This window comes from Pseudoliparis swirei, chromosome 9, assembly GCF_029220125.1.
Source record: "Pseudoliparis swirei isolate HS2019 ecotype Mariana Trench chromosome 9, NWPU_hadal_v1, whole genome shotgun sequence".
Lineage (NCBI taxonomy): Eukaryota > Metazoa > Chordata > Actinopteri > Perciformes > Liparidae > Pseudoliparis > Pseudoliparis swirei.
Window position 1 is genome coordinate 25,989,554 of NC_079396.1, and position 20,183 is coordinate 26,009,736.

The 20,183-nt window shown below is 42.9% G+C and overlaps 1 protein-coding gene across 1 annotated transcript in view; it reads right to left on the bottom strand.

Moving 5' to 3' along the window:
* The window catches only part of cacna1fb (calcium channel, voltage-dependent, L type, alpha 1F subunit), a 55,946-nt gene that overhangs the window by 32,639 nt on the left and 3,124 nt on the right, over positions 1-20,183 (bottom strand). Inside the window, 12 exon segments of the mRNA XM_056422011.1 lie at positions 164-245; positions 405-479; positions 837-988; positions 3,994-4,097; positions 4,183-4,379; positions 5,142-5,294; positions 5,385-5,536; positions 7,950-8,089; positions 10,249-10,354; positions 12,777-12,877; positions 13,973-14,137; positions 14,177-14,220. Of these exon segments, the coding sequence (XP_056277986.1) occupies positions 164-245; positions 405-479; positions 837-988; positions 3,994-4,097; positions 4,183-4,379; positions 5,142-5,294; positions 5,385-5,536; positions 7,950-8,089; positions 10,249-10,354; positions 12,777-12,877; positions 13,973-14,137; positions 14,177-14,220 (1,471 nt within the window).

The window sequence follows — 20,183 nt, forward strand, 5'->3', positions numbered from 1 at the left end:
AACTGTGTGTGTGTTTGTTTGTGTTTGTTTGTGTGTGTGTATGTGTGCTGTTGTGTGTGAGTGTTTGTGTGTGTGAGAGTGTGTGTATATAGCTGTGTGTAGGTGTGTGTTTGCGTGTGTGTGTGTCTGTGTCTGTGTGTGTATGTGTGTGTGTGTGTGTTACCAGCAGGCCTGGCAGCAGTTGGTGTGTTCTTCATCAATGTTTTCTGTGTTTGTAGACGCTGTTTCACTGGCAGGAAGACTAGCTGAGAGAGAGAGAGAGAGAGGGAGACATACCTTTATATAGTTATTTGTAATGTAATGTAAAGAGATTATATTTACATCTGCATACATGTATATAAATATATATGTAAGTTATGAATATATATCAATATATTTGTGTATAAATATGAATGAGAGTTCACCGTGTGTCTCACTGGAGTGACTGAACCAGCCAAACTTTCCTCTCTTCTTGTCTGACAGATCTCCCAGAGACGGACCTGAAGAATATCAGCATTCATATTATTATGTATTTATATTTATTATGATGTACTAAATGTCTTCAACGTGTTTATGACATCATATTAAACGACAGTTCAGCACAGAAACAATAAACAACAACATCCAGTCAGTGTTTTACTTAATGAGAGAAGTATTGTGAGGAAGTACTTCTACCACGAGAAACGTTGTACTTGTACTCATAAAGAAATACTTTATATACAGTTAGCTAGTTTAGTCCGGAGGATCAAAGGTTATTGATCAGGAAATAAAAAGCTCTTACACGCTCAGACACACGCACGCGCACTCACACACACACACACACACACACACACACACACACACACACACACCCTTACGGGGGTTCCCGTCCTCGTCCAGCTCGTCCATGTCCTCGGCCTGAGTGATCCAGTCCATGTAGCCACACAGGTCCTCCTCCATCTGCTGCCTCTCCCTCAGCTTCTGGAAGTCTCCCCGAGCCTTCGCCTTCTCCCTCTCCTTACTGAACTCTCTGTGGCACCACGCACACACACAACACACACACAACACACACACAGCATACACACACACTTAGAGCATCAGAATGAGGTCTGTATCTCCGCCGTGGACCTACGGACCTGAGGACTAGAATGATCTGGAGAATTAGAGGGATCCAGGGGACTAGAAGGATATAGAGGACTAGAAGGATCTAGAGGAATAGACGTACCCAGGGATTAAACAAGTCTAGAAGACTATTTGGATCCAGAGGACTAAAAGGATCCCTTTCAAGTTTCAAGTTTCAAGTTTTTATTGTCACATCCCCTTTTATACAAGTATAATCGGTTTGTGAAATTCTTATGTGCAAAACACCCGACAGCAGTAGCAGACTAAAAAAAGAATAAGAATGAGAATAAACTATACAATATCCACACACAAAAAAGAAGAAAGTATTAACAATATATACAGGACTGTCTCAGAAAATTAGAATATTGTGATGAAGTTCTTTATTTTCTGTAATGCAAAAAAAAAACAAAATGTCGCCATTTCTGAATCAAGATTGTCATTGAAAATTATTTTACAGATGTTATTTATTTTTCTAGTACTCGCATTCTAAATAGATTACAACCATCGAATATTGCAAGCCTTTATTCTGATTTATTGCTGATTATGGCTTACAGCTTAGAAACTCAAATATCCTATCTCTAAATATTAGAATATCATGAAAAGTATACTGACAAACACTCAGCTGTTATAAATCTTTTTACTTGGTCTGAGGAAATATTAAAATTTTATGAGATAGGATTTTAGAGTTTTCTTAAGTTGCAAACCATAATCAGCAATATTTAAAAATGTTGATTTGTCATGAATCCAGAATGCATGACATTTTTGTTTTTTTAATTGCATTACAGAAAATAAAGAACTTTATCACAATATTCTAATTTTCTGAAACAGTCCTGTATATAAAACAATGTAATAGAATATACATCATGACAATATATATATATAAAACAATGTAATAAAATATACACTTTTTTGAGACAATATATATATATATATGTATATACATACAATATATATATACAATATATATATATATAAAACAATGTAATAAAATATACACCATGGCCATAGATATTCACAGAATATGTTCTGGTGTATAGTTTTAATGAGGGTCTCAGTCCTTGTTCAGCAGCCTGATGGCCTGACTGAAGAAGCTGTCCCTCAGTCTGTTTGTGCGGCACTTGATACTGCGGTATCGCCTGCCAGAGGATTAGAACAATTTTGAGGATTAGAAGGACCTACACTCTAAAAAGCCCAACTTCAAATTTGTTGTCCTAACACATTTTGTTAACCCCTGTGTTGCCTTCGGGTCAATTTGACCCGATTCAATGTTTCACCCTCCTGTCGCCTTCGGGTCAATATGACCCGATTCAATGTTTAACCCTCCTGTTACCTTTATATTTACGAATATATTTTACCCTTGAGGTCAATATGACCCCAGCTATTAAAATCTCCAGAAAATTATTAGAATTAATATTGTTTTCCAAGTTTATGTTTGTTTGTTGACTCCCGAAAGAACACCGACATTAAACATTGAATCGGGTCAAATTGACCCGAAGGCGACAGGAGGGTTAAATATTGAATCGGGTCAAAATGACCCGAAGGCAACACAAGGGTTAAGTTGATTCAACAAATGCCTTTGAAAAAAGTTGAACTCACTAAAAATGTCAATTTCATTAATAAAGAGTGGAATCCACTTAAAATGTTAAATTGAGAAAACTTAATATAGTGGTTTGGGCATCTGCTGAGGTAACTAAGGCCACTGTTTGTCAGTAAACACACACACACACATATATATATATATATATATATATATATACAAATACATATAGAAATACATATATATATGTAAATACATATGTATAAATACATATACTACTTTAATCTTATATTTTAAATAATAAAATAATATTAAAATATTTTCTTTAGCCCCTGTTTAAAATACATTGGTTTTTGATACCATTGTTTGTTTATTATATTTAGATACCTTAGTTTTTCAGATTTCATTTGATTGACGTCTACTTTTTATACCTAAATCTTAATCTTAAACTGCTGAATGTCTGTCTGTTCACAATAAATGTTCAATAAACAGAGAGAGAGAGAGAAAAAACCGCCAACCGCCGTAAAAGCAGAAGAAGAGAGAAGAATATCCGTCTACCACTGCGCATGTGCACTTCTGCATGAGATTTTTCGCGCCGGTCCACGCCACCTTAAGTGTTTCTGCAGAATGCCATACGTCCAGCACAACTTTTTAACATTTTAAGTTAAAAGTAAGTTCTCTCAACAAAACATTTTAAGTTAAAAGTAAGTTCTCTCAACAAAACATTTTAATTTAAAAGTAAGTTCTCTCAAGAAAACATTTCTCAACAAAAAATGTTAAGTGCTGTTGATGTATGTTTTTAATCTACAAGAACACACAATTTAAAGTTTCTCCAATTTAATATTTTAAGTGTTCTGAACTTAAGTACATGAGTAGATGTAACTATCAAATGCAATATTTTAAGTAGTGTTAACTTAAATACATAAGTACGTCTGAATAGTAATGTTACGTTTGACAAATTTAAGATATCACTTTGAGTGAACTTCTTATCATAAGTTGACACAACACATTAGCCCTTAGTTGAGTGAACTCAAAAAGGCTTTGCAGCTGGTTGCCTCACTTTTTAAAGTTGACTCAACTTTTTTTTTTTAGAGTGTAGATGGCTAGAAGGATCTGGAGGACTAGCTAGACAGATTCAGGGGACTAGAAGGGCCTCAAGGATGAGAAGGATCCAGGGGACTAGAGGGATCCAGTGGATTAAAAGGACCTGGAGGATTTGAAGGACCTAGAGGATTACAAGGACCTAGAGGACTAGAAGGATCCAGGGAACTAGAGGGATCCAGTGGATCAGAAGGATCTTGGGGACTAGAAGGATACAGAGGACTAGAAGGATCTTGGGGACTAGAAGTATCCAGAGGATTAGAAGTCTAACGAACCCGCTGAGGACTCCCAGGACCAGGTTGAGGACGAAGAAGGACCCGAAGATTACAAGACTGACGAAGTAAACCCACGGCAGCTCGAAGCCGATGGCGTCGTTCATCTGAGTGGGGAGAAAACACAGAGACTCAAAGAGGCGGCGAGACTCAAAGAGGCGGCGAGACTCAAAGAGGCGGCGAGACCCTGACCCAGTAGAGCACGTCGGTCCAGCCCTCCATGGTGATGCACTGGAACACCGTCAGCATGGCGAAGAAGAAGTTGTCGAAGTTGGTGATGCCGCCGTTGGGCCCGTCCCACCGGCCCCGGCACTCCGTCCCGTTGATCCGGCACTGACGGCCGTGACCGGCGAAGGCACACGGCACGGGGTCGTCCTCCACGTAGTTATCTGTGTGTGTGTGTGTGTGTGGGGGGGTGATGAGTACTGATCCATGTTGAGCTACTTCATACCAGAGGTGTGTAGTGACAGAAATACTTTGTGACTGGACTTAAGTCGTTATTTGGGATATCTGTCCTTTACTTATTATGTTTCTGTTGACTTTCACATTTACTTCACAACATTTTACTGGAGTACTAACTAGTAGTAGTTGTACCTGTATTACTAACTAGTAGTGTTTTTACCTCTAGTACTAACTAGTAGTATTTGTACGTGTAGTACTAACTAGTAGTATGTGTACGTGTAGTACTAACTAGTAGTAGTTGTACCTCTAGTACTAACTAGTAGTAGTTGTACGTGTAGTACTAACTAGTAGTAGTTGTACCTCTAGTACTGACTAGTAGTAGTTGTACATGTATTACTAACTTGTAGTATATGTACCTCTAGTACTAACTAGTAGTAGTTGTACCTCTAGTACTAACTAGTAGCAGTTGTACATGTAGTACTAACTAGTAGTATTTGTACATGTAGTACTAACTAGTAGGAGTTGTACCTCTAGTACTAACTAGTAGTATTTGTACATGTAGTACTAACTAGTAGGAGTTGTACCTCTAGTACTAACTAGTAGCATTTGTACATGTAGTACTAACTAGTAGGAGTTGTACCTCTAGTACTAACTAGTAGTTGTACATGTAGTACTAACTAGTAGTATGTATACATGTAGTACTAACTAGTAGTAGTTGTACATGTAGTACTAACTAGTAGTAGTTGTACCTGCTAGTTTGTAGTAGCAGGTTTTGTGCATGCGTCCGATGAAGAGCTCCAGACCGATGATGGCGTAGATGATGATGACGAAGAGCACCAGCAGGGCGATGTGGAGCAGAGGAACCATCGCCTTCATGATGGAGTTCAGCACGATCTGCAGACCTGAGAGACACACACAGATTTACACACACACACACACACACACACACACACACACACACACACACACATACACACACACACACTACTCACTGGGGACCCCAGAGACCAGTCTGAGGGGCCGCAGGACTCTGAAGGCCCTCAGAGCTTTCACATCCAGACCTCCAGGTTTTCCCGGCACGTGATGAGTCGTCGCCACCTCGCCGGACTTATGAGTCATCGTCTCCAAGATGACGCTGAACAACCTGGACAGAACACTTCGGAAATTAAAGTTTTTAAACACGGAACCAGAATTTAAAGAAAGAACCAGAATCTAAAGAGAGAACCCAGTTATGAAGAGAGAACCAGAACATGAAGAGAGAACCCAGATATGAAAGGAGAACCCGGATATGAAAGGAGAACCCGGATATGAAAGGAGAACCCAGATATGAAAGGAAAAGCTGTGTACTATGCCTCTTATGCTGCTGTACTTCCTGTAACACAGAATCATCTCATGGAGGACGCAGGTTCTCTCCTGGAGCCTCGGGCCCTCAGACGACCCGTTGTCCCACATCCAGCAGCCAATCAGCATCACCGTCTCCAGAGGAGCAGAGCGACCTCGGGCAGCGCGACCACGGCAACCGGCTCCATCCTCACCGCCCCGAGATCACCGAATCACGCCATCGCGGTCACCAAGGTCACTAAGGTCACCAAGGTCACGCCACCGAATCACGGCACCGAGGTCACGAGTCACGTGGCCCAGGACTCACGTCACGAGTCACGTCACTAAATATTCTTATATACTATCTATATCCTCAATATACTTAGATAATAGACTTATACATTAAATATGTCAACAGGTTTGAGGATGATACTAGTGGTTTGCAGTATTTCATAGTAAAGTAGAAGGACTCTGATTGGACAGGAGGAGAACACTGTTCTAAATGTTCTCCGGAGGACGGAGAGTTGAGGAACCGGTGCTCACCGTGAGATGTCACAAACACTCAGCTCTGGCAGCGCTGCAGGGTTTGTTCCTTTGGCCACGGACTGGAAGAGTCACATCTCATTTACTGCTCCAGAACCTTTAACAGAGGCTGAGGACTAGAACACGGAACCAGGTTCTGAAGAGGTCTGAAGACAGAACCAGAGTCTAAAGAGAGAACCAGGGTCTGAAGAGAGAACCATGGTCTGAAGAAAGAACCAGGGTCTGAAGAGAGAACCAGGGTCTAAAGAGAGAACCAAGGTCTAAAGAGAGAACCATGGTCTAAAGAGAGAACCAGGGTCTGAAGAGAGAACCATGGTCTGAAGAGAGAACCATGGTCTGAAGAAAGAACCAGGGTCTGAAGAGAGAACCAGGGTCTAAAGAGAGAACCAAGGTCTAAAGAGAGAACCATGGTCTAAAGAGAGAACCAGGGTCTAAAGAGAGAACCGAGGTCTAAAGAGAGAACGAGGGTCTGAAGAGAGAATCAGGGTCTGAAGAGAGAACCAGGGTCTGAAGAGAGAACCAGGGTCTAAAGAGAGAACCAGGGTCTGAAGAGAGAACCGAGATCTAAAGAGAGAACCAGGGTCTGAAGAGAGAACCGAGGTCTAAAGAGAGAACCAGGGTCTAAAGAGAGAACCAGGGTCTGAAGAGAGAACCAGGGTCTGAAGAGAGAATCAGGGTCTGAAGAAAGAACCAGGGTCTGAAGAGAGAACCAGGGTCTGAAGAAAGAACCAGGGTCTGAAGAGAGAACCAGGGTCTGAAGAGAGAACCGAGGTCTAAAGAGAGAACCAGGGTCTGAAGAGAGAACCGAGGTCTAAAGAGAGAACCAGGGTCTGAAGAGAGAACCAGGGTCTGAAGAAAGAACCAGGGTCTGAAGAGAGAACCAGGGTCTGAAGAGAGAACCAATGTCTAAAGAGAGAACCAGGGTCTGAAGAAAGAACCAGGGTCTGAAGAGAGAACCAGGGTCTGAAGAGAGAACCGAGGTCTAAAGAGAGAACCAGGGTCTGAAGAGAGAACCGAGGTCTAAAGAGAGAACCAGGGTCTAAAGAGAGAACGAGGGTCTCAAGAGAGAACCAAGGTCTAAAGAGAGAACCAAGGTCTAAAGAGAGAACGAGGGTCTAAAGAGAGAACCAGGATCTGAAGAGAGAACTGAGGTCTGAAGAGAGAACCAGGGTCTGAAGAGAGAACCAAGGTCTGAAGAGAGAACCAGGGTCTGAAGAGAGAACCGAGGTCTAAAGAGAGAACCAGGGTCTGAAGAGAGAACCAGAGTCTGAAGGAAGAACCTGGGTCTAAAGAAAGAACCAGGATTTTAACACAGAACTTGGACCTCAAGAGAGAACCAGGATATAAAGACAGAACCAGGAAATAAAGAGAGAATCTGGGATAGAATAGATAGAACTGAAATATTTAGAGACAGCCAAGGAGAGAACCCTGTGTGTAGAGAAAGAACCACGATACAAGACAAACCCACCATATAAAGTGAGGATGACATCAAAAGAGAACCCTGGAAACCAAAAAAAGCAACAGGATACGGGAGAACCAGGCAGGATCTGAAGAGAACCGAGATCTATAAGGAGAACCAACATCTTTTGACGGTACAAATGTTGTAAGAGAACCAAGATCTAAAAGCGGTTTGAACCTACATGTAGCTCACGACAGAGAACCAACACCTTTACCGGTTCTATGCGTTTCCTCACCCGACGATGACGATGACGAAGTCCAGCAGGTTCCAGCCGTTGCGGATGTAGGAGCTGGGGTGCATCACCAGACCGTAGGCCAAGATCTTGAGGAAGGTCTCGATGGTGAAGATGATGAGGAAGACGTACTCCACTTGTTCCTGAGGCGGAGAGAGAACACGTTCCGTAGAGAACCTCGATACTCCTTCACTACAGTGGAAGCTGACGAGGTGGAACTTTTAGGTTCTGTTCATAGAGGTTTGATGCTGGAGGACATTTATGAGGTTCTACACACTAAAACTACCTGTCAAAACTGAACCTAGACCTGGACCTAGATCAAGACCTGGACCGGAGCCTGGACCGGGACCGGTACCTGAACATGAATTTAAACCTTTGCCTGAACCTGAACTTCGATCAAGACCTAATCCTGAAGCTGAACCTGAATTTAAACCTCGATCAAGACCTAATCCTGAAGCTGAACCTGAATTTAAACCTCGATCAAGACCTAATCCTGAAGCTGAACCTGAATTTAAACCTCGATCAAGACCTAATCCTGAAGCTGAACCTGAATTTAAACCTCGATCAAGACCTTATCCTGAAGCTGAACCTGAATTTAAACCTCGATCAAGACCTAATCCTAATCCGGAAGCTGAACCTGAATTTAAACCTCGATCAAGACCTTATCCTGAAACTGAACCTGAATTTAAACCTCGATCAAGACCTAATCCTAATCCTGAAGCTGAACCTGAATTTAAACCTCGATCAAGACCTTATCCTGAAACTGAACCTGAATTTAAACCTCGATCAAGACCTAATCCTAATCCTGAAGCTGAACCTGGACATGGATCTGAACCTGGTCCTAGACCGTAGCCTGCACTAGGACTGGTACCTGAACATGAATTGTCAATGAACGACAATTGCATGAAAGTGGACCTGAACTTAAACCTGAACCTGGACTGAAGCTCAGGACCCGAGTACCAGCTCCAAACACACCTCACGATCTTCCCCAGCCTAAAGTTCTGAACACATGATCAGTGTTTGACAGTCAGTGAAATACTGGTGACATCAGGAGGTGGTACACAGAGGTAACTAGCTACAACAGTAATGATGTCACAGAAGAGTTCTACACTCAGGAGGTGGTACACAGAGGTCAACTTAGCATCAGGAGGTGGTCACAGAGGTTAGTGACCTTAGCATCAGGAGGTGGTACACAGAGGTTAGCGTAGCTTAGCATCAGGAGGTGGTACACAGAGGTTAGCGTAGCTTAGCATCAGGGGGTGGTACACAGAGGTCAGCGTAGCTTAGCATCAGGAGGTGGTACACAGAGGTCAGCGTAGCTTAGCATCAGGAGGTGGTACACAGAGGTTAGCGTAGCTTAGCATCAGGAGGTGGTACACAGAGGTCAGCGTAGCTTAGCATCAGGAGGTGGTACACAGAGGTTAGCATAGCTTAGCATCAGGAGGTGGTACACAGAGGTCAGCGTAGCTTAGCATCAGGAGGTGGTACACAGAGGTTAGCATAGCTTAGCATCAGGAGGTGGTACACAGAGGTTAGCGTAGCTTAGCATCAAGAGGTGGTACACAGAGGTTAGCGTAGCTTAGCATCAGGAGGTGGTACACAGAGGTTAGTGTAGCTTAGCATCAGGAGGTGGTACACAGAGGTTAGCGTAGCTTAGCATCAGGAGGTGGTACACAGAGGTTAGCGTAGCTTAGCATCAGGAGGTGGTACACAGAGGTTAGCGTAGCTTAGCATCAGGGGGTGGTACACAGAGGTCAGCGTAGCTTAGCATCAGGAGGTGGTACACAGAGGTCAGCGTAGCTTAGCATCAGGAGGTGGTACACAGATGTCAGCGTAGCTTAGCATCAGGAGGTGGTACACAGAGGTCAGCATAGCTTAGCATCAGGGGGTGGTACACAGAGGTTAGTGTAGCTTAGCATCAGGAGGTGGTACACAGAGGTCAGCATAGCTTAGCATCAGGGGGTGGTACACAGAGGTCAGCATAGCTTAGCATCAGGGGGTGGTACACAGAGGTCAGCATAGCTTAGCATCAGGAGGTGGTACACAGAGGTCAGCGTAGCTTAGCATCAGGAGGTGGTACACAGAGGTCAGCATAGCTTAGCATCAGGAGGTGGTACACAGAGGTCAGCGTAGCTTAGCATCAGGAGGTGGTACACAGAGGTCAGCATAGCTTAGCATCAGGTGGTGGTACACAGAGGTTAGTGTAGCTTAGCATCAGGAGGTGGTACACAGAGGTCAGCATAGCTTAGCATCAGGTGGTGGTACACAGAGGTTAGCGTAGCTTAGCATCAGGTGGTCTCACCAGGTCGTGGTTGGTGGAGTTGGAGTCGTCCTCAGGAAACGGTTTAGAGACTCCCAGAACGACGCAGTTAGCAAAGATGGCCAAAAGGATGAAGATATCAAAAGGCCTGAGAGCCCATTCAGGAAGGTTGTGACTCACGGCTAGTCTCATGATACACAGGTGTGAACATGATAAACAGGTATGAACATGGTACATGGGTATGAACATGGTACATGGGTATGAACATGGTACACGGGTATGAACATGGTACACGGGTATGAACATGGTACACGGGTATGAACATGGTACACGGGTATGAACATGGTACACGGGTATGAACATGGTACATGGGTATGAACATGGTACACGGGTATGAACATGGTACACGGGTATGAACATGGTACACGGGTATGAACATGGTACATGGGTATGAACATGGTACACGGGTATGAACATGGTACACGGGTATGAACATGGTACATGGGTATGAACATGGTACACAGGTATGAACATGGTACACGGGTATGAACATGGTACACGGGTATGAACATGGTACACGGGTATGAACATGGTACATGGGTATGAACATGGTACACGGGTATGAACATGGTACACGGGTATGAACATGGTACACGGGTATGAACATGGTGTACAGGTATGAACATGGTACACGGGTATGAACATGGTGTACAGGTATGAACATGGTACATGGGTATGAACATGGTACACGGGTATGAACATGGTACACGGGTATGAACATGGTACACGGGTATGAACATGGTGTACAGGTATGAACATGGTACACGGGTATGAACATGGTGTACAGGTATGAACATGGTACACGGGTATGAACATGGTACACGGGTATGAACATGGTACATGGGTATGAACATGGTACACGGGTATGAACATGGTACACGGGTATGAACATGGTACACGGGTATGAACATGGTGTACAGGTATGAACATGGTACATGGGTATGAACATGGTGTACAGGTATGAACATGGTACACGGGTATGAACATGGTACACGGGTATGAACATGGTACACGGGTATGAACATGGTACACGGGTATGAACATGGTGTACAGGTATGAACATGGTACACGGGTATGAACATGGTGTACAGGTATGAACATGGTACACGGGTATGAACATGGTACATGGGTATGAACATGGTACACGGGTATGAACATGGTACACGGGTATGAACATGGTGTACAGGTATGAACATGGTACACGGGTATGAACATGGTGTACAGGTATGAACATGGTACACGGGTATGAACATGGTACACGGGTATGAACATGGTACACGGGTATGAACATGGTACATGGGTATGAACATGGTACACGGGTATGAACATGGTACACGGGTATGAACATGGTGTACAGGTATGAACATGGTACACGGGTATGAACATGGTGTACAGGTATGAACATGGTACACAGGTATGAACATGGTACACGGGTATGAACATGGTGTACAGGTATGAACATGGTACACGGGTATGAACATGGTACACGGGTATGAACATGGTACACGGGTATGAACATGGTACATGGGTATGAACATGGTACACGGGTATGAACATGGTACATGGGTATGAACATGGTACATGGGTATGAACATGGTACACGGGTATGAACATGGTACATGGGTATGAACATGGTACACGGGTATGAACATGGTACACGGGTATGAACATGGTACACGGGTATGAACATGGTACATGGGTATGAACATGGTACACAGGTATGAACATGGTACACGGGTATGAACATGGTACACGGGTATGAACATGGTACACGGGTATGAACATGGTACACAGGTATGAACATGGTACACGGGTATGAACATGGTACATGGGTATGAACATGGTACACGGGTATGAACATGGTACACAGGTATGAACATGGTACATGGGTATGAACATGGTACACGGGTATGAACATGGTACATGGGTATGAACATGGTACACGGGTATGAACATGGTACAGGTATGAACATGGTACATGGGTATGAACATGGTACACGGGTATGAACATGGTACATGGGTATGAACATGGTACACGGGTATGAACATGGTACACAGGTATGAACATGGTACATGGGTATGAACATGGTACACGGGTATGAACATGGTACACAGGTATGAACATGGTACATTGGTATGAACATGGTACACGGGTATGAACATGGTGTACAGGTATGAACATGGTACATTGGTATGAACATGGTACATGGGTATGAACATGGTACATGGGTATGAACATGGTACACGGGTATGAACATGGTACACAGGTATGAACATGGTACATTGGTATGAACATGGTACATGGGTATGAACATGGTACACGGGTATGAACATGGTACACAGGTATGAACATGGTACATGGGTATGAACATGGTACACGGGTATGAACATGGTACACGGGTATGAACATGGTACACGGGTATGAACATAGTACATGGGTATGAACATGGTACACGGGTGTGAACATGATGAACAGGTATGAAGCTAACAACTGATTGGTTGGAGGATACTTCCACTCTACGATGGACAGAGCGGCTCGTCTGATTGGATTGTTGAGTTTTAGACAGTATAAAGCTCTCGGAGCTCTCTGGACCTGATTACTGCCCTGGACCTGAGGAGGAAGAGGGACATCACCATCATCACCTTCATTAACAACAATATCACCACCATCACCATCACCACCATCATCATCATCATCATCACCATCATCATCATCATCACCATCATCATCATCACCATCACCATGATCTGTCTCACCTGTTTCTGAGCGTGTAGGCTGTCTCACCTGTTTCTTAGCGTGTAGTCTGTCTCACCTGTTTCTTAGCGTGTAGTCTGTCTCACCTGTTTCTTAGCGTGTAGTCTGTCTCACCTGTTTCTTAGCGTGTAGGCTGTCTCACCTGTTTCTTAGCGTGTAGGCTGTCTCACCTGTTTCTTAGCATGTAGTCTGTCTCACCTGTTTCTTAGCGTGTAGTCTGTCTCACCTGTTTCTTAGCGTGTCGTCTGTCTCACCTGTTTCTTAGCGTGTAGTCTGTCTCACCTGTTTCTTAGCGTGTAGTCTGTCTCACCTGTTTCTTAGCGTGTAGTCTGTCTCACCTGTTTCTTAGCGTGTAGTCTGTCTCACCTGTTTCTTAGCATGTAGGCTGTCTCACCTGTTTCTTAGCGTGTAGTCTGTCTCACCTGTTTCTTAGCGTGTAGTCTGTCTCACCTGTTTCTTAGCGTGTAGGCTGTCTCACCTGTTTCTTAGCGTGTAGTCTGTCTCACCTGTTTCTTAGCGTGTAGTCTGTCTCACCTGTTTCTTAGCGTGTCTGTCTCACCTGTTTCTTAGCGTGTAGTCTGTCTCACCTGTTTCTTAGCGTGTAGTCTGTCTCACCTGTTTCTTAGCGTGTAGTCTGTCTCACCTGTTTCTTAGCGTGTAGTCTGTCTCACCTGTTTCTTAGCGTGTAGTCTGTCTCACCTGTTTCTTAGCGTGTAGTCTGTCTCACCTGTTTCTTAGCGTGTAGGCTGTCTCACCTGTTTCTTAGCGTGTAGTCTGTCTCACCTGTTTCTTAGCGTGTCGTCTGTCTCACCTGTTTCTTAGCGTGTAGTCTGTCTCACCTGTTTCTTAGCGTGTAGTCTGTCTCACCTGTTTCTTAGCGTGTAGTCTGTCTCACCTGTTTCTTAGCGTGTAGGCTGTCTCACCTGTTTCTTAGCGTGTAGTCTGTCTCACCTGTTTCTTAGCGTGTAGTCCTCTTCTCCTCTGCGTGCCGGTCGAGCTCGTGGTCGAGTGAAGCGTGTTGGTTCTCGTCATCCTCACTCCCTCGTCCTCCCCGTCCAGCTCCTCGTCCCACTCCGCATCCCTCTCCTCTCCTCCTCCTTCTCCTCCTCCATCCCCCTCTCCTCCATCCTCCTCTTCCTCAGCCTCTTCTCCTACCTCTTCCCCATCTCCTGCGTTGTTGTAGCCGTGACGACCAGCACCTGGACACAAGGAGACCGGATGAGAACCTTCAACCGGGAGCTTTAGGCTCGTTTCCTGTCAGATGATTTTTAACACATCGTCAACAAAGAGTTTATTATTATTATTTAGTTTGTTTACGACGTAAAAATACTTTGAGATAAGACGTGTAGGAAATATCAGGATGCATAAAAAGAGCATTAATAAGACACACTTATAATAATGCGCTAAAATAAACAGAAACATTCCCAATGCACTTTACAGCTGTTAAATACTTGTGTTTCATAACCACGACGTCAAACACCATCGTGTTACAGCTAGGTTTCTACTTTTTAGTTTTTCTACATTAAGTTGAAAGTACTTTTGTTTAAATGGTTTCCCGGTGTGGTATTACTGTAGTACTTGTACTGCAGTACTTCAGAATGAAGGTACGAGTGATTTGTCTCGTTGTCCATCGAAGTGAACGAGGAGGAAACAAGATGACGAGAGAAGAGGAAGAGAAATTTGAAGAGAAAACTGAAATATTGTAGTGAACAGCTGTGACCTAGATCTCTGTGTGTGTGCGTGTGTGTGTGTGTGTGTCTGTGTGATCTGTGTGTGTGTGTGTGTGTGTGTGTGTGTGTGTGTGTGATCTGGGCCATGATTGATGTGTTAGTACCTGAGGACCCTGCACACAGAGATAAACCCAGCGGTGGCTCGGTGAGATTACATCGCTGTGAGTTCCTCCATGTTTTGTGCCTGCATTCCTGATGCAGGTTAGAGAGGTGCACAGTGAACACTTTGGTTTTTAAACCTGACTGAGTAGTTCAGTAGTTTAAACCTAACTGAGTAGTTAAGTAGTTTAAACCTAACTAGCAGTTTAGTAGTTTAAACCTAACTAGCAGTTTAGTAGTTTAAACCTAACCGAGTAGTTTAGTAGTTTAAACCTAACTAGCAGTTTAGTAGTTTAAACCTAACTGAGTAGTTTAGTAGTTTAAACCTAATCGAGTAGTTTAGTAGTTTAAACCTAACTGAGTAGTTTAGTAGTTTAAACCTAACCGAGCTTTAAGTGTAGTTTAAAACTGCTGGCTAAGGATAAGCGTAGATACAGTAATATAATACACGCCGGTGGCCATGACTCCCGACTACGCCGGTCAGAGGGCACTAAAGTTAATGTGGGATCTGTGTGGAGGAGCTTCTTCACCCGCAGGACGACAAGAACCGACTAATTATCCCCGAATTATCCCGAGTCAACTCACATCATGACAACGGAGAGAGAGAAAGAGAGAGAGAGTGTGTGTGTGTGTGAGTGTGTGTGTGTGTGTGTGTGTCTGAGATGGTGAAGCGGGGCATCCCATCACTCGCACACAACCCTTCATCCGCCTTGTTAACTTTATACTTTTCACTGCCCTGTCTCAATAACCAAGTGTGTGTCTATGTCTGTGTGTCTGTCTGTGTATGTGTGTGTGTGTGTGTGTGTGTGTGTGTCTGTCTCACGATGCCCTCCAGCCTGGTCCAGCTGGAAGGTCGTCAGTTAGTTTCTCTTCTTCTTTCTGACCTCAGACTGAGACTGAATCCTAATGTTTATTCTCATCAATAAAGCCTCATGTTTTATCAAATATCATATCAATAAATCATGATAATTAACAAATGTGATCCTATCAATAAATCACCATGATTAATATATTTGATCATAACAATGAATCAAATTAATATTGTCTCATATCCAAGAATCTAATTAATATCATCTCATACCAATAACAAAAATGATATCGCTTGAATACAAAAAAAAATCCAACATAAGAATATTTTATTATTGCATCACGTTTAGATTCATGAAGCACTAAAGAATAATCTTGTATATTTATAGTATTTCCTTTCATCAGGCTTTAGATATTCATTTGTCATGAGAAGAGTGGAGCATCCGGGACGGAGCCCTGAGGAGCTCCTCTGATAAAAATGTGTGTTTTTGTTTACACAATAGCATTGTGTTAGTGGTGCATTCAAGGAAACTCAGACATTTGTCTAACTCACTTAGGTTTAAACCCAGTCCCTCTGAAGGTCTCTGAGGTTCTGAGATAACCAGTGGCGGGCCGTTCGGGCCTTCTAAGCCTTCTCTGAAGGCCTAAACATAATTAAAAAGTTAAAGCTATTTTATAATAATTAAAAAGCTAGCTATCTTGAGCCAGACCCCTCAGCTAGCTAGCTTAAGCCAGCAATGAAACGGATTAAGACTTATTCCAGAAACGCAACTGGGGAGGCTCGACTTTGATCACTGGCGTCCATGGCCATCGAGAAGGAGCTGTTCGTGGACTTAAAGCTCAGCGACCGTGTCTTTGAGCTGTGTGTTGGCAAAGAGGAGGATGGACTTTAACTTAATGTGAGTGAGCTGCTTGTTGTGTTCTGCAGTAGCGTTGTGTTCACTTGTCTCTGTTGTTTTTATTACGTGGTTATTTCTGATTCTATTGCGTTTGAGGCGTTTTAGTGCCACAGTTCAGTCTGATTGTTTCGTGATATATAAATGTGACTGGTTCTTGTAAATGTGTTCTCGTCATTGTGTTCATTACGGTGGTGCGGGCGACACGCATTGTCCTAATGACATCCCGTCATGCACGTGTTTATGTATCTGCACTCTGCAGGTCTGTATTTGTAGGTGTTGCACTTCATGTAACATTTTATTTCACTTGTTGCAGTGTCATGTGAATACGACAAACAACCCACAACTCTCTTTCTGTCTCCTCCTTCACAATAAAAGCCCCGCACCGGAAGACTGGTGAACTAATATCTTACATGAGGCTGTTCAGCTGAAGTAAGACGGCATTGAAGGCCGAGGTAGGAAATGCACGGCCACTTGAGATAACATTTAAATAAATCCTGTTTCATGGAATAAAAGGGCGGATTAACTGCTGCCATGGTAACTGATGATGTCACATGTTTTAATGCTCGTTTCCATGACAACGTTATCAGGAGGTCCGTGGGGGATGCGGAGGGAGGATCAGACTCTCTGTTATTCCTGTCATGACTGAGGTCAAAGGTCAAGGGGAGTAAAAGGTTTCACTATTATATTGATAATATTATATCATGTGTATAATAAAATTATATATATATATATTTATATCCAGGCTACAGGGTTCAGGGTATATATATATATATATATCGGAGAACAGGGTCCAAGGTCCAGCGTTCAGGGTATATATATATATATATATATACATGTAAGGTTCTGTTCTGTTCTGTGTCTCCTCTCTGTGTCTCCTCTGTCTCCTTGATTGTGTCATTCCCTGCACCTGCCCTCAGCCACTCTCGTCTCGTTAGTGTCTCATGTCATACACCTGTTTCCATGTCGTACACCTGTTTTCCCCCCTATATATTGTGCCACTCTTTCCCTTGTCTGTTGCTGGATTGTTGTCTTTTTTCCGTCGTCCTGTGTTTACCTGATCCTGCCTGTTTCGCCCCTGCCTGCCTGCCCTGAACCCCGATTCTCTGCCTGCCCCTTTTTGGACTTTGTTGTTTTTTGTGTGGTAACGTTTGCCTCATTAAAGAGCGCCTTTCTGATAATGTACACTGACTCCTCGATTCCTCTGCACATGAGCTCCTGCACCTCGCTACCTGTGATGTCGGCGTGACAATACATATATATATATAAATCTTAAGTGAAGAGGTAAAAATGAAACGCCAAGAGTATGGTTTACATTTTGTACTACCGTGTCATTTGCAAGAGTCTTCATCATTTCAAGTGTTTAGTTCTAAAAAGAAATGTCTCCAGGGTCCTGAACCCTGGAGACTGAACCCTGGAACCTGGAACCTGAACCCTGAACCCTGAAACGATTCATGTTCTCTGGCTGAAGAACTCAATGTCGACTCTTCGGGCCTGAGACCAGCTGAACCTTCCGGAACCTGAAGACAGTTTAGGACTTCTGGTGAAACAGGAAGTAGCTCGTGCGTCGAACCGTCCTCAAAGCGTCCCGCCGGCTTCGACACCTCAGAGGACTCAAGCCGGCGGACCACACGCCGGTCTCTCTGAACCAATGAGCTGTGAGGAGTCAGTCATGACGTCACACACCGTGGTCATGTGACCGAACGCTGCTCGTGAGGTTTCTTACAGAAGAAAAACGCCGACATGTAAAATAATATATTATTATTATTGTAAAATAATAAAATAATATGACATCTGATTCATTCAAATGACAAATGCTTAATTATTGAAACAATAAGTTAGATTATTCCTTTAGTTTCTGTTGATTATTTTTTATTATTATTGTTTTTATTAATATTATCTACATATTTAATATTTATTTGTAGTAGTCATCATTTATTATATTAATTTTATTATGAGTATTATTATCTATAATGTTTATTAGTAGTATTGTTGTCATTATTATTATTTATTATTCGCATTATTATTGTTTGTTGACTAACAACATTACATGAATATCATCAGAGAGATGAACATGAGCTTCCTCCTTGATGAAGAGGAAGAGTTCAGGAAGTGACCTTGAAGTCCTCACAGAATTCAAATGTAAAAACAGGCGGATCGTGATGTCACGTCCATCAGGGGTCAAACGTTCCCGTCTTCGTGGACAAATTAATAAGAACGCTTGTGTATTAAATTGCATGGTGAAAGTTGAGCAGTAATAAGTGTTTCTTACTTCTGAGTCTCTCCTCGTACATCTCCACCACGTTCCTCTCTCAGCTGCTCCGAACACCGACGGGCATCTTCAACCGATCACTCTCTGATCACTCTGATCACTCTGATCACTCTCTGATCACTCTCTGATCACTCTCTGATCCTCATCAGCTGATTCACAAACACAGCGTTTCAGCTGCGATCATGTGACATTAAGATGAATCCAAATGGGTCTTCTTCTCCTTCTTCTCCTCCCTATTCTTCTTCTTCTTCTCCTTTTTTTCTTCTCCTTCTTCTTCTACTTCTTTTTCTTCTCCTCCTTCTTCTCCTTCTTCTTCTTCTTCTCCTGCTTCTTCTTCTCCTCCTCCTTCTACTTCTCCTTCTTCTTCTACTTCTTTTTCTTCTCCTCCTTTTTCTCCTTCTTCTTCTTCTTCTCCTCCTCCTTCTTCTTCTTCTTTTTCTTCTTCTTCTTCTCCTTCTCTCTCAGATCAATTTATCGACTCATCGATTTACATCCAAAAGAAAAAACCAGCGGAGAGAAAATAAATCCAGAGAATTCTGCTTCTCTTTGTCAGCTTGGCTTCACTAATCTGACTCTCTCTTCATCTATCTGTTCATCTCTGTCCCTCCCTCATCCATCCCCCCCTCTCTCGCTCTCTCTCTCTCTCGCTTCCACCCAGTTGGGGATTAACCAGAGAAAGCTCAGCGTGTTGAAGGGAGGGGGGGGGGGGGGGAATCAGCTGGAACATTAAAGGCACACAGACGATGAAAGTATCAGGTTTGTATTATTAAAACAAGCTTCAAGTAAATGATGATGATGATGAAGATGAAGTTGAAGATGAATATGAAGATGATGATGAAGATGAAGTTGAAGTTGAAGATTAAGACGAATATGAAGATGATGATGATGAAGTTGAAGATGATGGGGATGAAGATGATGAGGATGATAATGATGATGATGAAGATGAAGTTGATGATAAAAATGATGATGATGATGACGTTGAGGATAGAAATGATGATGAAGAAGATGTGATGGTGATGATTATGAAGATGATGAAGATAGTGATGATGATGAAACTAGTTATAATGGGATGAAATAACATTTACTGTAGATTTTCTCTAATATTTTCTTTCTAAATATATATATAGACAGAAATATAGATGTCTATATCTTCTTCTTTTTGGACAACGTTAGCTATCGTTGGCTAACGCTGGCTAATGTTGGCTAACGCTGGCTAATGTTGGCTAATTCTGTCTCATGTTGGCTGATATTGGCTAACGCTGGCTAACGTTGGATAAACTTGGCTAATGTTGGATAACATTGGCTTACGCTGGTTAGCATTGGCTAATATTGGCTAATGCTGGATAACGTTGAATAAC